At 39.4% G+C, this 17,500-nt stretch overlaps 1 protein-coding gene across 3 annotated transcripts in view; it reads left to right on the top strand.

The window, feature by feature from the left end:
* TEC (tec protein tyrosine kinase) overlaps positions 1–17,500 on the top strand; it is a 129,667-nt gene that overhangs the window by 26,419 nt on the left and 85,748 nt on the right. Inside the window, exons 2-3 of one of the 3 annotated variants that reach the window (XM_054485117.2) lie at positions 6,950–7,033; positions 13,339–13,521. In XM_054485117.2, the coding sequence (XP_054341092.1) occupies positions 13,384–13,521 (138 nt within the window). In that variant the 5' untranslated portion in view covers positions 6,950–7,033; positions 13,339–13,383. Of the gene's footprint in view, positions 1–6,949; positions 7,034–13,338; positions 13,522–17,500 lie in introns of those variants that run through there. The other 2 variants (XM_054485116.2, XM_054485118.2) reach the window with 2 other exon arrangements.

The raw sequence follows: 17,500 nt of genomic DNA, 5'->3' as shown, positions 1-17,500 counted from the left end.
TCATCATCCTCATTTTACAGATAAGAAAGCAGTCTCTAAGGACTTAAGTAACTTGTGTAAAGTTATGCCGCAAATAAATGGCAAAGCTAAGATTTAGAGCCAGGTTAAGCAGACTTACCTGTTTAAGTTCCTTCCACTAAAATCAGGGTTCTTGGCCAGAAGTTCCATTAAAAATAATGAGTGAAATAAGACACTGGACATCAGGTGACGTCAGGAAAAAAAAGATCTTCGGGATAATGTTTAAAGAGCCATTGCTTATGTCTTCTCCAGCAGTCTCAGGAAATAGATTAAAAATTGGGTCTTTTAATATATCAAAAGGTACAGGCCTGCCCTCTCAGTGGTTGAATTTTCTGTTTAACACAGTAGTAAAATGAGGAACAAGTGGGTTTCTAGATCAAGCTACGTAGAATAATTACATTTGCGGGCTAAAGACAATATTAGAGCTTATCAGCCTCAGCCCCATTAATCTTACAGATATCACAAGGCCCACAGAGTTTGTAAGTTTGGTCCTCAGTTGCTTTGTCAGTTAAGGGCAGAGAGTGTTCCTTTACATCATGAGGCTCACTTTATATATTAATAGAAAATTTAGAATAATGGTAGATAAAAACTTGTCATATTAAAGGGACAAGAGCATGAGAGCTTGGTTGAAATACTATCACTTCACACATTGGAGATAGTATCTCTGAGCTTCTGGCCCCCCTCAGAAAAAAAGAACTTCCTGCATAGGACAGAATTCATCATCAGGGGTGTCTCCGAGAAAAAAGGAACCTGTAAGTTGTTTGTTAACTTATGATTCCAAGACTTTGCTAATTTAAGATGCAAATGAATATACAATGGTCCCTCCTTATCTGTGTGGCTTTTGAAATAAGAGTTTTCTTTCAGATTTGCCCAGTGATAGTAGGAGGAACTACAAATGGTGAAAGATCTGAAGTAGATGCTTCTGTTACCTTTGAGATTTGGCTTCTGAGGTAAATACCAGCAAGCTAGATAAAGTGAAATCATTGTCATCCGATAGATACTTACCGAATACCCAGTATATTTCAGGCAGTGTTCTGGGTGCTAGATCAGGTCAAATATTATATTTTATTTTGTGTGGTTTGTGTAAGACAGAATACTCGGAGGGAAAAGAAGACTTGGAAATATGCTTTTGAGAAATTGATATGTAACAGAGTTGAAATTTATGTATATGTGTAACATCTACACAAACATTACTTTGTTTTGTTGTGGGTCCATATTGCTTATATAAGTAAATTTGATTTTCAGAATTTCACACAGCACTGGAAGAAATTGGACATTGACTTATTTTACCAATGTAGCAAGACACTGCACATTACCACTTTTATAGTCCTTAATAAATTGTAATGTCATGCATTGTTTTTAAGGTAGTCTTTTCCCATTCTTCGCTAGAGCAAAGATCATGTCTTGTTCATCTTTGTTAACCACCTTAGTGCCTCATGCATGGTTCCTAATACATCATGACTGTGCAATAAATGTCAGAATGAATAATCATGAATGTCTCAAACTATTTCTGTGGACAAATTAGCTCATGAACTGAAAATGGTAAAAAGATGTTTGAGTGAAGAAGAGGAAACATTTGAGGGAAGGAAGAAAATTGACAAGAATAAGAGATGAATGAAACAAGAATGAGGTGGTTAAGAATGCTATCATATATTATATGTCCTGGTAAACTTTTGCTGTGTTAGAAACCATCCAAGACTCAAAGGGATACAACCATTTTATCACTCTCATGGATTCTGGAGGTTAAGAATTAGTGCACAGTGGGGATGTCAAGGCTCTTATCTTGGAAAACTTTAATGGCTGGGGGTGACTTGAACTACAAGGGGCTGGAATCATTTGAAGGTCTCTCACTCATGTGTCTGGCTTCTAGGCTGAGATGATTTGAAGGCTGGGCTCAGCAGTAATTCTGCAATAGAACTGTATGTGATTTTTCTCCTTGCAGTGAGCTTTTCTCAGTATGGTGGCTGGGTTCCAAGAGGGAGAATATTCAAAGAGCTAGATGTCCAAAAAAATCAAGCAGGGGCTACTTGGGCTTTTATGTCCTAGTCTCAAGACATTTCTACTGTACTTTATTAGTCAAAGGAGTCACAAGCCTACTCCAATTCAAGGGGAGGTGACATAGACCCGTGAGAAGAGTGTCAATGAATTTACAGGTATTTTAAAAAAAAAACCAGAAACAGCAGCACTACATATCATAAGTGGACCAGATAATGACAATGATAAATAGAGCAAAGAACAGGAAAGTTCATTATCAATTTATTTCATCAGAGATGGGACATATGACAATGTCATTAGACACTTTCCAAACAGTAGTTAGATTATGACATACATCCATGATACTTTTTGAGTATAGTTGATAATTTTTATTTGTTATAAATCATCTATGAGAATGTTTTCTATGAAATTAGTGTTTTTAACAGTTTTTTTTTCCCTGTTAGGGATCAGGTATGTAACGGCTGGCATTTCAGTTTTTGAAATTCTTCATTAACTGAGCTCTACAAGCTTTAGAAATAAGGGCGGATACTTGTCTGGTCAAATGTGCCTTCATGATCTAGTGTGTTCTGCAGTTGCAGTTATGATGCTGACCTTTGGTAATCTTTCTAATGATTCTTTTATAAAAAGTCTGCCGTTTGAATATACTCACTTTGCCTGACTGCCCACTGTGCTTTGGCACTTTGTTGGTCTGTAGAGAATCTTCTTTTTATCATGATGTAGACTTGAAAAAGAACTTCAGCTTTCATGAACTTGAACAGGGAAATGGAAAGGACATAGAGGGAAGAGAGGAGTTACAATGAGGACAAATGTTGCATTAGACTGTGGTTTTATTTTTGGGGGCTAGAAATCACATGTTCCTTTATGTCTGAGAAGAGGTAGTACAGATTACATTAGCACAAGGCTCTGCTGGCTCACAGAAATCACTGGGACCATCGGAAGGTATTTGTGATGAGATAGGTAGGGCAGTAATAATGGTCCTTGGGGAAGGTGAGCCCACCCACTTTTTTCTTGTGTTATTTGTCTGTTTTGGTGCTTTTTTCCCCCTCCCTCCTTTCTCTTCCTCCTTTTACCCTTTTCTCTTTTTTCTTATCAACTCTGAAGTGTTTGATGACTGGGACATGGAAAACTATGTTATTCCTGTAAATACGTTTTAAACACTTTTTATTGTGGAAAATTTCAAACATAAGTAAAAATAGGATGATGTGAGGAACCCCTAGTATTTATCACTAAACTTCAATAGTTATCAACTCATGAACAATTTTATTTTGTCTATACTCTTCCATACCCTTCAGATTAGGAAGCAAATCACAGACATTATTTTATCTGTGAATTTTTCAGTATATATCTTTAAAAGATAAGAACTCTGAAAAATATAATCACCATACCATCACACGCACACACACTCACACAGCAAATCATAAACAACCGAACACTATCTTAATATCATCAAATCCTGATATCGTCAAACAAATATTACCAATGAACCTTAATATCAACAATATTGAGTTAGTATTCAAGTTGCCATAATTGTCTCATACATTTCAGTTGAGAGGTCTCTTAAGACTAAATATATGTCAGACCCTCCTGAATCTCTCTCTTTTATTTTTGTTCTTAATTTTTTTTGTTAAAGAAATTTTCTCATTTGTAAAAAAAATTGAATGTACTAATGACTTGGACTCTTCATTCCTATTTTAAAAACATTGAGAAAAGAATATATAGACATGGATGAATGTTTCATATTAAAAATAACTTAGAATACTGTGGCCAAGGAACAAACATTGATATTTGATTATCTTATATACAATTGCCAAACATTCTTTACTCTGATGCTTTCTCCTAGTAAAAGGCCCTGAAAATCACTGTACGCACTGAGAAATTTGTTTTGTCTTATTTTCACTTGTTGTTTCCCTCTGCAGTAGCAAGTGGTAAGATTTATTCTTATATAATAGCTGCCCATTTTGGTACTTTTGAATTGAAATATAACCTGATATTGTTGACAGGCACCACAGCATTTGATTTCTCAGATTAAGGTCAGTCTGATGTTTATTTGCACAAATTTCCTAAAATTGCAAACAAATAGTAACTTTGTCACAAACGTGTGATGAGATTGCAAATGGTAACTTCGTCATAAACCTGTGATGACATGTGAAATAAGGTCACCTGTTCTGATGTAGAAGTTTGTGAACTGAGGGCTCTAACTAAGTTTTAATAATATTAGGATATCACCAAGTATTAAATTGAATTATATAGTATTGCTAATTCTGTAGGTAAAATACTGCTGGATATTGGCAAAATGTGGCACATAATATATGACTTAACCTAATAAGATGAGAATTTCAACACCTTCTAATCACTCTTTGCTTGCTCTTATAAATGGTCCATCCTTTCCCAACTCTGTTATCAGGGCCCTTTTTTTCTTATTTACTATAGTCCATTCCAGAATATCATTTGGTAACTCACAGTCACTTTTATTTTCTTTTGTCTCTGATTTTCTTTCCCATTTAGCACCTCTGTTCCCTTGACTTAAAATAGTATGAAAAGTCATATTGACTAGGATAGGCTGTTCTAGTCACCAGCGATTTTTAAAAAAATTATTATTTTCTCTCTGTCTCTCTTTTTTTTTTGTTTTTTTGAGACAGAGTCTCACTCCAACACCCAGGCTGAAGTGCAGTCGCATGATCTCGGCTCACTGCAACCTCTGCCTCCCGGGTTCAAGCTATTCGCATGCCTTAGCCTCCCGAGTAGCTGGGACTACAGGTGCATGCCACCACGCCTGTATTTGCAATAGAGATAGGGTTTTGCCATGTTGGCCAGGCTGGTCTTGAACTCCTGGCCTCAAGTGATCTGCCCACCTCAGCCTCCCAAGTGCTGGGATTACAGGCGTAAGTCACCGCACCTGGCCTATTTTCTTTTTTTAATTTTATTTTTTAATTGACAAATAATAATTGTACATATTTGTGGGGTATATAGTGATGTTTTGATATGTACAATGCATACAATGCATAGCGATCAGATCAGGGCCATTGGCATATCCATAAAAAATTATTTGTTTTCAGGCAGAATTTTTCATGATGAAAAAGGTTTTAAGATCTGTTGGCTAAAATTGCTGGACTGTGAAACTGAGTATTATCAGATATTCAAATTTGCAACACTGGATAGACAGTATAGCTTTGGTGGTTTGTGTTTCTCACTAGTGATACAGTGACAGTTTCTGTTGTCTACCTCAGAATATTAGTATTCAAAGACAATGTGTTAAAATGTTCAGAATTTTAGCAGTTAGCCGCCAAGGCAAAGGGAATAGTACTCTTGTGTTCAACTCCAATGAGATAGAAAAGGGGCTTATGTTGCAGTCGAGTTTTATTTAAAAAAGATGTTTGTGGCCGGGCGCGGTGGCTCACGCCTGTAATCCCAGCACTTTGGGAGGCCGCGACGGGTGGATCACGAGGTCAGGAGATCGAGACCATCCTGGCTAACATGGTGAAACCCCGTCTCTACTAAAAATACAAAAAAATTAGCCGGGCGCAGTGGCGGGCGGCTGTAGTCCCAGCTCCTCGGGAGACATAGGCAGGAGAATGGCGTGAACCCGGGAGGTGGAGTTTGCCGTGAGCCGAGATCGCGCCTCTGCACTCCAGCCTGGGCGACTGAGCGAGACTCCGTCTCAAAAAAAAAAAAAACAAAAAAACCAAAAAAAACAAAACGATGTTTGTAATCCTTAGTAACGGCTAGGAGAGAAAGCTGGAATCCTGAAGTTTTGTTTCATTTTCATTTTAAAATGTAGAACATCAAACCTATTATTTTCTTGCTCAGAGAGGACATCTCCCTTCAATTTTCGTATTAAGAGTTTGGAGTGGCTCTTAATGATGCTCTGAAAGTCATAGGCTATCTCTGTTGAAATCTGGAGACTGAATCCAACTGCACTTAGCAGTCTCCTAAACTAGGAGGCTGGAAGTGGCACCTCATTAAACTTTTTCCTTCTGTTCCACCTTTCTTTCCACTAGAGAAGTTGTATAGTGTAGCGAATAGTGTAGGCCCTGCAATTGTATTGCCTAAATTAAAGCCTGGCTCTTATTCTTACCTTGTGATGTGTAAAATGTAGACACTACTAGTACATATTTCAGAAGGTTGTTGAGAGAATGAAGTGATTCAATACATTGAAAGTGCTTAGTGATTGGGACAGTGCCAAGTAGTGAAAGCTTTATAATGATAATGATAATGATTTCTATTATTTTTCTGTGTGAATAGTAATTCCATAGGGATACTCCCGGATTCTCCTATGGTCTGCTTATTCCTCCGGATTTCACTGATCTTATCAAAAGGTTATTAGATTGACCTCTCAGGACAATGATGTTTACTTTTAGGAAAATCTACCCTCAGCCTTCTCCCCCATTTTGGTCCAGATTTCACAGCATTTAGCAGGTATTTCATAGTTTGTAGTTTGGGATTGAAGGCTGTCTTTTTATTTCATTGAAGATGGGATTCTCTTCCTCTGGTTTTTATGTTTTATTATTTAGGGTAGAAGAGTAGAACATATACCTTTCCACTGCTATTCTCCAATGATATTCTGATTCTCAGAGGGAATCATTTTCATTTTTTCAAACTTTTTCATCTCATTGTATCTTATTAAACAAAAATTATGGGAGGCCATTGTTTTGGACTGAGCTCCTGTACTAGGCCCCAACAAACCAGACCAAACAGTAATGGAGTCACCCATGCTAAATGCTGCATAATCAAACTGAAGCTTTAAGGGAGCAGGTAGATTCCCAAATAGACCATTTTTCCCCCTGAAAACAGGAGATTACAGTCTGTGTGAATCAGTGTAATAAGGAAGTCCCCTCTGTTTTAATCTTTACCAAAAAAAGTAACCTGAAGTAACTTGATGTTACTAATCAGCTTTTTTTTTTTTTTTTCTTCTATTATTCTGTTTCCTTGTTCCCAGCTTATAAAATCCATGGTTCTGCCCTGGCCCAGTGGGAGCTCTCATTCTATTTTACAGAATAGAGGCTGCCCTGACTCTTGAATTGTGAGTAAAAGTCACTTTTACTAAATTTGTTGTAATCTTGACGGTCTCTAAACATGCTTTACATTGCTACTTCTTGCTTTTTCAATTGTAGATATTATTTATTGGTTTCCTCCTCCTCCTCCTCCTCTACCTTTTCCTCCTTCTCCTCCTGCTACCATGGAGGAAATAGCTCTCTTTCATAAAGTACTCCCCCACCCACATGGGAGCATACTTCCTGCTCTCACACCCAATATATTTATATTAGTAGTAAGATTATCACTATTGTTTACCTGATTATGACAGTGTAGATGTTATTTGTAGCAGAACTCTGTAGCATACCTGTGATTATTTTTCCTTTTCTAAACATTTTTTTGTTTTCCCTTGGAATTATTTTGTTTTTTAAAATTGGCTAAATTTTACTAACTTATTATAAATCTTCTCCCCATACATTCAGTTTTGTCTCCTAGAAGAATTCTTTGGAAGAACCTCCTTACTTGATCCAATTTGGACTGGTGGTACTCTCGGCCAGCTGCTCAGTGTCATTCATTTTGGGATTTCCCTTCATCATCTATTGGGGGAGGGGGTCCCTTTACCTCTTTCTTATGTTGGAATGTTTGTTTCCTAAATTCTTGTGGTTTTTGCTTTTTTGGCTTCCTGCTTTGTTTTGGCATTTTGGCTACATCCCCAAGTAGCTTTTTGAGAAAGGTGAATAAGAGATAAAATTGTTAAAGCCTTGCGCATATTTGAAAAACATCTTTATTCTCCTGTCACTTCATTGGCACTTTGGCTGAGTATAGAATTTTTGATTAGAAATCACTTTCTTTCTGAGTTTTTCTTCATTGTCTTCTACTCTCTGGCATTACCCTGGATGATTACCATTCTGAATTTTGATGCTTTCAATGAAACTTACATTTAAGCTTGCTTAATATTTGGCTTATCCCCATAGTTGTGAAATTTTACAAGAGTTGCCTTAATTTGGTAGTATTTCAATCTGAAAATAACCTTCAGTTTGAAGAAATTTTCCTAAAAATTTTCTTTGATTGTTTTCTCATTCTATTTTCTTTGCTTTCTCTTTCTGGAACTGCTGGTTTTTAAATGCTGAACTTTCTGAGTGAGTTCTGTAATTTCATTATGTTTTCTGTTTCTTAATTTTTTAATTATTTAATTATTTTTTTTTTTGGGAGAGTTCCTCAATTTTATGTTCTAACTTTTCCATTGAGTTTTTAAGTTCTGCTATTTTATTTTTGATTTCTAGTAGCTCCTGTTTTTTTGGCTCTCTATTTCTTATTTTGGCTGTATCTTGACCTTGTTTCATGCATGTATTTCCCTTAATTCTTTGATTTTGTTGAGTTTTTTTTTAAACATTTTCTTTTTTTCTGTACAACTTTCGTTTCTTCCAACTTGCCTTTTTTTGCATTTGTTCTTTGACCTTGGATTCATATTATAATTTTTCCTCAATTGTCTGGTGATCCTTGGCTTTCTCTCATTTATCAGAGTGGGACTTTAAAAAGTCAGTTGAGCTGGGTGTGGTCATGTGCACCTGTAGTTTCAGCTACTTGGGGAGGCTGAGGCAGGAAGTTCACTTATGCCCAGGAATTTGAGTCCAGCCTGGGCAACATAGCCAGACCTCGTCTTTAAAAAAAAACAAAACAAAAAAGTGTCAATTGGAAGCTTCATGCATGGTAGTGGGCCTTGCTGACTGTGGGCTTAACTATAGGGTAGTCTGGCTGTGCCATTTTTTGGGGGACACTTCTATGTCTGTGTCTTCAAGACTTTTCCCTTAGTCCAGTCCTGATGTCCTGGAGCCAGATGGGAGAAGAGAGCTGACTAGCCTCGTCATTGATATGGACACTTGTACAGTTTCACTTAAGCTCCTCCTTTTCAGTGTGCTATTCCCAGCCGCAACTGTACTTAGTCTCTCCCAGGATAGAGACCCTGTGTTTTATAGTCTTCCGAGATAAACCTCTAGTTTTCTCCCAGGGTTGAGGAGAGTTAGTCACCTAGATCTGTGGCATGGAAGTGGAGAGGATCGGGGACTCTGTTTATTAAACTGATTTGCCAACAATTCTTTTGCTTTAATTCCTTCTTCATCACCACTTCTAGTGATACCTATATTCTTCTGATTCTTGAGCTATTTGGAGGTTTTGCAGAAGAAATTGGGTTGTTTCCAGGCTTCCCCTCAGCGGGACCTGCCACATATTTATTTGTTTTCCAGTTTCCAAAATTCTATTGTTGTTTCCTTTTTTGTTTTCTATTTCCTTGAGAGTCAGTTCCTTAACAACAACAACATAACTGTTTTTAATGGAATTTCAGGAAGGAGCCAATGTGAAGTGTGCATTCAATACTCTATCTTTGGCTGGAAGTCTACATGAGGAGACTTTTCCTTCATTTGTATCTCTCTGAACTTTAGTAGTTTTCTTGGCCAGGACTTCACATTGGCTAATGAGTTATAACAACAGTGGTGAACTTTAATTGTATGGGATAGAAGGGTAGGAAAAGCTCATAAGTAGGAACTAGGAGACTTTTTTCTAGTCTTGGCTTGTGTGACCTTGAGTAAGCCATTTAACTTTTCTGAACTTCAGTTTCTTGAGGGAGATAGATGGTGACTAAGGTTCCTTTCAACTTAAATGGTATGATTCTGTATAAGACTAGTAATCACACATATAAGTCAGATAAGGTGATTTTTTTTTTTTGGAGACAGAGTCTCGCCCTGTCACTCACACTGTAGTGCAATGGCGTGATCTTGGCTCACTGCAACTTCTGCCTCTCCGGTTCAAACGATTCTCCTGCCTCAGCCTCCCAAGTAGCTGGGACTACAGGCACCTGCCACCTCACCCAGCTAGTTTTTGTATTTTTAATAGAGATGGAGTTTCACCATTTACACCAGGCTGGTCTTGAACCCCCGACTTCAAGTGACCTTCCTGCCTTGGCCTCCCAAAGTGCTGGGATTACAGGCATGAGCCACTGCACATGGACAGATAAGGTGATTTTTTTCCCCAGGACATTCAACATGAGTGTTTTTTCTGCCCCTGATGTTGAGACCTTTTGCTTCTAGAACTGCATATAAGTCCCGCCCCATTTATCCTTTGGGCCTTCCAAAAGTCTGCCTTCCATTTGTTAACAATGGTATTGCTCACTGTGTTGGGAACTACATGTTTGTACATGGCCCATTTATGAGAGCATCGCTTGCTCTTCCCTGGTATCCATTCTTTGTTTTTTTTTTTTAGACGGAGTCTCGCTCTGTCGCCCAGGCTGGAGTGCAGTGGTGCGATCTTGGCTCACTGCAAGCTCTGCCTCCCGGGTTCATGCCATTCTCCTGCCTCAGCCTCCCGAGTAGCTGGGATTACAGGCGCCCGCCACCACGCCTGGCTAATTTTTTGTATTTTTTAGTGGAGACGGGGTTTCATCGTGTTAGCCAGGGTGGTCTTGATCTCCTGACCTCGTGATCCGCCTGCCTTGCTCGGCCTCCCAATGTGCTGGGATTACAGGTGTGAGCCACCGCGCCCAGCCTCCATTCTAATAAATAGTCATTTTCACCGTTGAAAGTGTGTTGCACAAAGATGAAAAGATAATTTCCAAAGAAGAGGTATTTGCATTCTGACAGTTTCTTAGGAAAGAAGGATGGAGTGCCAAAATTTTAATATGGAATAAGGAAGACCAACTTAGATGCAAAAAGGGCAAGAGCTTTCCTGTGACTCCTTAGCTTAAGTTGGCTATTGGGTTAATTAGTTCTGTGATTTAGCTGCTACTGAGAGGCTACCGTAGACACTGGGAGTGGGATAAAGAGGTATAAGAGCCCAGTGTCTTCCCTTAAGATAGTGGCTCTCAATTCTATCTGTACATGAAATCATGATGCCCAGGGCTCCTCCCCAGACCAACTGAATAAAAAAAATCTGGAAGTGGAGCCTAGACATCTGTATTAAAATGAAATTCCCTAGATTCTAATATATACTTAAGGTTGAGAACCATTCCTTAACAGCTAAGTGAGAATTAAAAATATGTACACTAATTGCTGTAGACATAGCAGAATATGATTAGCTCTATGATGAGTGATAGAAATTATGGCACAGGAGTTGGAAGGTTTTCAATTAATAGGAGCCATTAGGAGAGACTACACATCAAGGAGGGGAATTTTGAGCTGGTATATCTTCATAGGTGGAAAGCAGAGAGTCCACTAGGCCAGGGAATGAATGCTGTGAGGGGAATCTCTGGAGATTTGGAAGACTATTTTGGTTGGAGTGTGGTGGAAGTAAAGATGGGCGGGTAGGCTGCAGCCAGAATGTGGACAGTCTCTAGTGTCAGACTAAGGAATTTTAGCTTTACTCTGCAGGTCGTGGGGAGGCATTCAGGATTTCTGATGAGTGAAATGGCAATGCTGAATCTTTGAAGATTGATCCAATGGGAGTGATGGATAGGTAGTTTGAATAAAAGGAGGCAAGAACTTGAGGAAATGAAGACCAATTGGGAAGCTACTCTTCATGGTCCAGATGTGGGGTCATAATGTTCCGAGCGAGGCAGATAGCCGTGGAATTAAAAATGATAAACATTTGTGTAGTGTTTTCATAGTCAGTTCTTGCCCATATCTCATTTAAACCTCACACTGACCTTGTGGTCTTTCCTTCCATACTTTATAAATAAAGGAACTGATGTTCAGAGAGAAGCTGTTGTAAAGGAACCTTATAGAAAATGGAGGGGCCTGATGGATGATGACCAATCAGTAATAGGAAATTAAAAGGTGCATTGGAGGTGTTGGATTGGGTGTGAAGATGGTGGAATTCCTCAGTGGCTAACCCTGTCCAGTCACCGGCCATGCTGTCTGAGAGCCACTTCATGCTGTTCATGTGACTCTTCTTGCCTGGGTCCTTTAATATGCAGTTATTTATTTATTAATTATTATTATTATTATTTTTGAGATGGAGTTTTGCTCTTGTTGCCCAGGCTGGAGTGCAATGGTGCAATCTCGGCTCACTGAAACCTCCACCTCCCAGGTTCAAGCGATTCTCCTGCCTCAGCCTCCCGAGTAGCTGGGATTACAGGCATCTGCCACCATGCCCAGCTAATTTTTTGTATTTTTAGTAGAGATGGGGTTTCACCATGTTGGCCAGGCTCGTCTCAAACTCGTGACCTCAGGTGATCCACCTGCCTCGGCCTCCCAAAGTGCTGGGATTACAGGCGTGAGCCACCATGCTCAGCCTGTTTATTATTATTTTTGAGACGAAGTCTTGCTCTGTCACCCAGGCTGGAGTGCAGTGGTGCTGTCTGGCTCACTCCACGCTCCACCTCCCAGGTTCAAGTGATTCTCTTGCCTCAGCCTCCTGAGTAGCTGGGATTACAGGCATGCGCCACCACGCCCAGCTAATTTTTGTCATTTTAGTAAAGATGAGGTTTTGCCATGTTGGCCAGGCTGCTCTTGAACTCTTCACCTAAAGTGATCTGCCCAAAGTGCTGGGATAACAGGCGTGAGCCACTGTGCCCAGCCACAGTTACTTCTTTAAAGGCACAGTGGAGGCAAGAGAAGGAGAGGCTGTTGTTAATTCAACTTGTCTCAAATATGAATCTTCAGACCTTTTTTGAATGTCTTTGGGTTTTCAGATAGTTAAATTGCGTTGAATTTTAAAAGGCTGAATCTAGGTATCGATAGTCTAGAGTTAAAGGGCTGAGACTTTCTTATCCAGGTGGACTCTGCCCTGAGCAGGTTAACTATGACTGGTGGGTTTCCATTTCTCTTGTGGTGGAGACAGGAGCCATAGGGAAGAGAACTCTGGAGCATGGTAGTGTAGACACCAGATAACATCCCTGTGGCGCTGGTAACTAGGATGCTTCATTGAGATTACATCCTTATCAGAGCTGGAGTATGAATCATATCCACCACCATGCTAATTCATTTTGTTCATGAGTCGGCTGTGTCTGTAAGGTCATCTGTTTTGTGAACTAAGATCCTGAAGCAATTCAAATGTCAGTGTAAATCAGCCACACAGGTGACGAAATGTGCTTTTCCATCTGAGATACTTGTTCCCTGCAATCAAATAGTAAGAGTGCACCAGAAAGCTAAGGGTAGTAGGAGGTAAAAAGGAATGAATCATCATCATGAAGAACCTTGATTAGATTTTTCTCATGAAATGATGAGATGTGGAGGAGCAGGATGGAAACTGGAAAAGGAGAGGAGGTTGAATTTTTGTGCCCCAGGCATTCTCAGTTCGGGCACAGAGATCAATACTCATCTGCTCCAGCAGGGGTGAGGGTGTAGCCGATTTTGTTAATTGGAAATGGCAACATCCATAGAAAATTAAACTGTCACATTTTAACTGTTTCTTTTTTCACTGTAGAATACTGGGATATTCAGTGGCAGGAGGAGTAATCAGAAGACGGAGATGAATTTTAACACTATTTTGGAGGAGATTCTTATTAAAAGGTCACAGCAGAAAAAGAAGACTTCGCCCTTAAACTACAAAGAGAGACTTTTTGTACTTACAAAGTCCATGCTAACCTACTATGAGGGTCGAGCAGAGGTAGGAGACAATCACGATTTACTTTGCTGCTTTCTGTGTGGATAATGATTTTATAATATTGTCTCCCTCTCCAATCTTATTGAAAATGCTTTGGGTTAATGAAGTAATTATTTATTATCATTTGGACTTGAAAGATGAAGTTTAGCGTATGGATAGAAATTAACAAATCTGTTAATTATAGGTTTATTATAATTAACCTACTGAATCAATCTATTAGATTACATTACTTTTAGATCCTCATGGAATTTGTAAGGTGCATTGTACGTATGGCTCTCTCCTGTAAACCGCCTATTATGTATCAAAGTCTTCTTTAGCAAATATAAATTGTATCCATGTCCATTACTTTATATGAATATTTCTTCTTTATTAAGTAGAAGTTACTTAAAACTGGTTAGTGATTTGGTGGACTCAACACGTAATCGAAGTTGACCTAAAGCGGAGTTTTTAAACATTCATTTTTTTTATGATAAGCAGCTACTACAAAGTTTCTTTGATGGCAGCAGGGAGAAAGCAGCTCACTAAAAAACCTGGCCAGTGAGCACGTGGCACAGACGAATGTGTGGTTAGCACACTCCTGCCTTGTGGGTGGCTTTAGCTTCTCCTTCCACCGCTAGATGAGGCCTTGAATGTGCAGTCACCTCTGGTTCTTTTGCTCCTGACATGTTGGGTGTGGCATTTGCTAGTACTGCCACGTACTGCCTTCTCTGCTAGAAATATCCTTGGGTTCCAGGAAATGACCAGGGGCTGGGTTGCCCATGGCTAACCATATGCTGTTATGCAATTGGTTTCAGTGGACTGTTGGTGATCCTGGTTTAGTTTTTTTTTTTTTTTTTTTTTTTTTTTGAGACAGTGTGTTGCTCTGTTGCCAGGCTGGAGTGCAGTGATGTGATCTCGGCTCACAGTAGCCTCCATCTCCCCGTTCAAGCAGTTCTCCTGCCTCAGCCTCCCAAGTAGCTAGGATTTACAGGCGCATGCCACCACACTCGGCTAATTTTTGTATTTTTAGTAGAGATAGGGTTTCACCATATTGGCCAGGCTGGTCTTGAACCCCTGACCTCAAGTGATCCACCCACCTGGGCCTCCCAAACTGCTAGAATTACAGGCATGAGCCACTGCACCTGGCCCTGGTTTAGTTTGAATTCTGTTTTTTTTTTAGAGTATCTTCCTCAGACGTTGATTTAGTTGTATTTTTTTTTTCTCCCACTGATTTCTCTGTGGTTTGGTTTCCCCCAATTTAGATAGAATGGCATTGTCTCTCATGATGGTCCTCAACTCTTAATTTCTGCTGTGGCTTGTCATTGTGACCTGTGGTATTCTGCAGGTTCATATAATTTAGGACCATACTCCTTTATCCTTAAGTCCCCAAAATGCTGAAAACCAAAACCTCAAAACTCTTAGTTACAAAACCTGTGTGTGTGTGTGTGTGTGTGTGTGTGTGTGTGTGTATCTGTATGTGTATATGTGTGCAGAAATATTAATGTATTTAATTATGTGGAGCTGCCCTAGTCCCTGCTGGGACTATTATGTAACATATGATATATGTGCTATATTTGCTTTGTTACATCTAAAAAATTTAAAAATCCAAAAGTATTTTAGACAAGAACTGTTACCAGAAGTGTGAATTATTCTGAAACCTAAAACAGATTTTAAAGGAAACATTTACACGTTTTTGCTGTATGGTAATAATTTGTTATAATTTGATTTTACTATATGGTTGACTCTTGAACAATGCAGGGTTAGGGACACCAACCCTTGTGCAGTCACAAATCTGCATATAGTTTTTGACTCCCCCCCAAACTTAACTACTAATAGCCTACTGTTGACTGGAAGTCTTACTGAGGACATGAACAGTAGGTTACCTCATATTTGGTATGTTATGTATATATTATATACTGTATTCTTACAATAAAGCAAGCTAGACAAAAGAAAATATTAAGACAATCATAAACAAGAGAAAATAGATTTACTATTTATTAATGGGAAGTGGATCATCATACAGGTCTTGTTCCTTGCCATCTTCACGTTGAGTAGGCTGAGGAGGAGGAAGAGGAGGGGTTGGTTTTGCTGTCTCAGGGGTGACAGAGGGGGAAGATGTAGAGGAGGTCGAAGGGGAAGCCGGAGAGTGAGGCACACTCAGTGTAACTTTTACTGAGAGAAAAATCCCTCTATCAATGGACCCACGCAGTTCAAGCCCATATTGTTTAAGGGTCGACTGCAGTTAAGTCTAAGAAAAGAAGTGAAAGTGGTAAAATGCGATTTTTTTACTAATGAAAAAAGTCTGAGAAACCAGCATAGTTTGCTTCGCAGTATGGGCAGTTACTATTGAAATATATTGCAATTGCTAACTCACTTTGAAGAAGACAAACATTGAGTTTAAAGTACCCCTTTTGGTTTAGCTTAAGGGGAGTAAGGACAACAGTGGCATCCCTCTTCCTTCAGAACCTCGCTCACCATCTTGGCTTGGAGCAGCCTCAGCCACCCTGAGAACCAGAAAGGACAGAATGAGAAGGTAGTCACAACACAGAAAAACCCAGCCTCTAACACTTCCTGGCAGAATCCACCTCCTTCCTGGCTGCTGCTGCCTGGGCTAGAGAGCCTAGTCCTGTTACTTAATTCCTGCCTTCACCGCCACTCCTCTGATGAGCTGGGCGTTTTGTTTTGATCCCTTCTGGTTTCTTCTCTTATGGACCAACATTCACTGGCATACTTGTGACCTATGCCTTGAAATGTGGTCACAGATTCGTTTGCCTCTCATAGTAAAATAATTGTCAGTAGTAAAAAAAAAAAAGAAAAAAGAAAAAAAAAAGAAACTTTGTAAGAATCGGGCTTCTTAAAATAACAAAAGTTCTGACAGTGCTGGGCTGAATTCCCCAACAACTCTGCCTGGCTTCTAGGCATGGCCAGCAACACCTTGTTGCTATGTTTGTTCCATGTTTGCGCTAATGTGCTCAGTTCACTGTTTGCCACGGATCAATCTTCTGATTTCCAACTCCCTATCCCTGGAAGCTGTGATTCAAAAAAGAATGTGAGGGCTGGTCGTGGTGGCTCATGCCTGTAATCCCAGCACTTTTGGAAGCTGAGGTGGGTGGATCACTTGAGGTGAGGAGTTTGAGACCAGCCTGGCCAACATGGTGAAACCCCGTCTCTACTAAACATACAAAAAAATTAGCTGGATGTGGTGGCAGGTGCCTGTAATCCCAGCTACTCGGGAGGCTGAGGCAGGAGAATCGCTTGGAGCCAGGAGGCAGAGGTTGCAGTGAGCTGAGGTTGTACCACTGCACTCCAGCCTGGGTAACAGAGCGAGACTCCATCTAAAAAAGAAAAAAAAAAAAAAAAAAAAAGAAGGAGAAAAAAAGGATGTGACATGAGTAATCTGTGCAAATCAACAGGTTTTTAAACATAATATTTTGTTAAAAAAATGTGACTCTAGAAGTAAATTAGAACCACAGGGGCCATTCAGAAATAAAGTAGCCCTAGAGATATTTATTTTTATTGTTCATAGTTCTCCTGTTTTCAATAGAAAAACAATGAGGAGGCTGTCGATTGATCTAATAACTATGATTTGTGGTTTCTTTGTGGCTACAAAGTGCCACTAATACTCTGTTAAAACTCTCAGTTCATAATGTCAGACCAAAGACATCCATCTTCTCCTTATTCTCTCGACGGCTTATTCAACATGATGACAGCAAGCTTTTCTTGAAATTCTTCCTATTATGTAATAAACCTTTCTGTGCTTGTTGAAATATGCTGAAAAATCCTATTCTAGATGACGAGAACTTCACTCAAACCATTTCCTCAGTCTAATTTTGTAAAACTTGCATTTCAATTTCCGCTGTGGGTCATTCTTTAGTTTGTCCTCCTTTCTCTATGGTAGTTAGTTAATTCATGTATATTTCCACATATTCCAATGAACTGAAAACAGATCTTCCTGGAAGTTTATATTATTTGATCCTATTCAGGATAACACAGAGCAAAGGAC

This window comes from Pongo pygmaeus, chromosome 3 (assembly GCF_028885625.2).
Source record: "Pongo pygmaeus isolate AG05252 chromosome 3, NHGRI_mPonPyg2-v2.0_pri, whole genome shotgun sequence".
Lineage (NCBI taxonomy): Eukaryota > Metazoa > Chordata > Mammalia > Primates > Hominidae > Pongo > Pongo pygmaeus.
This window is presented reverse-complemented; position numbering and strand designations above follow the sequence as displayed.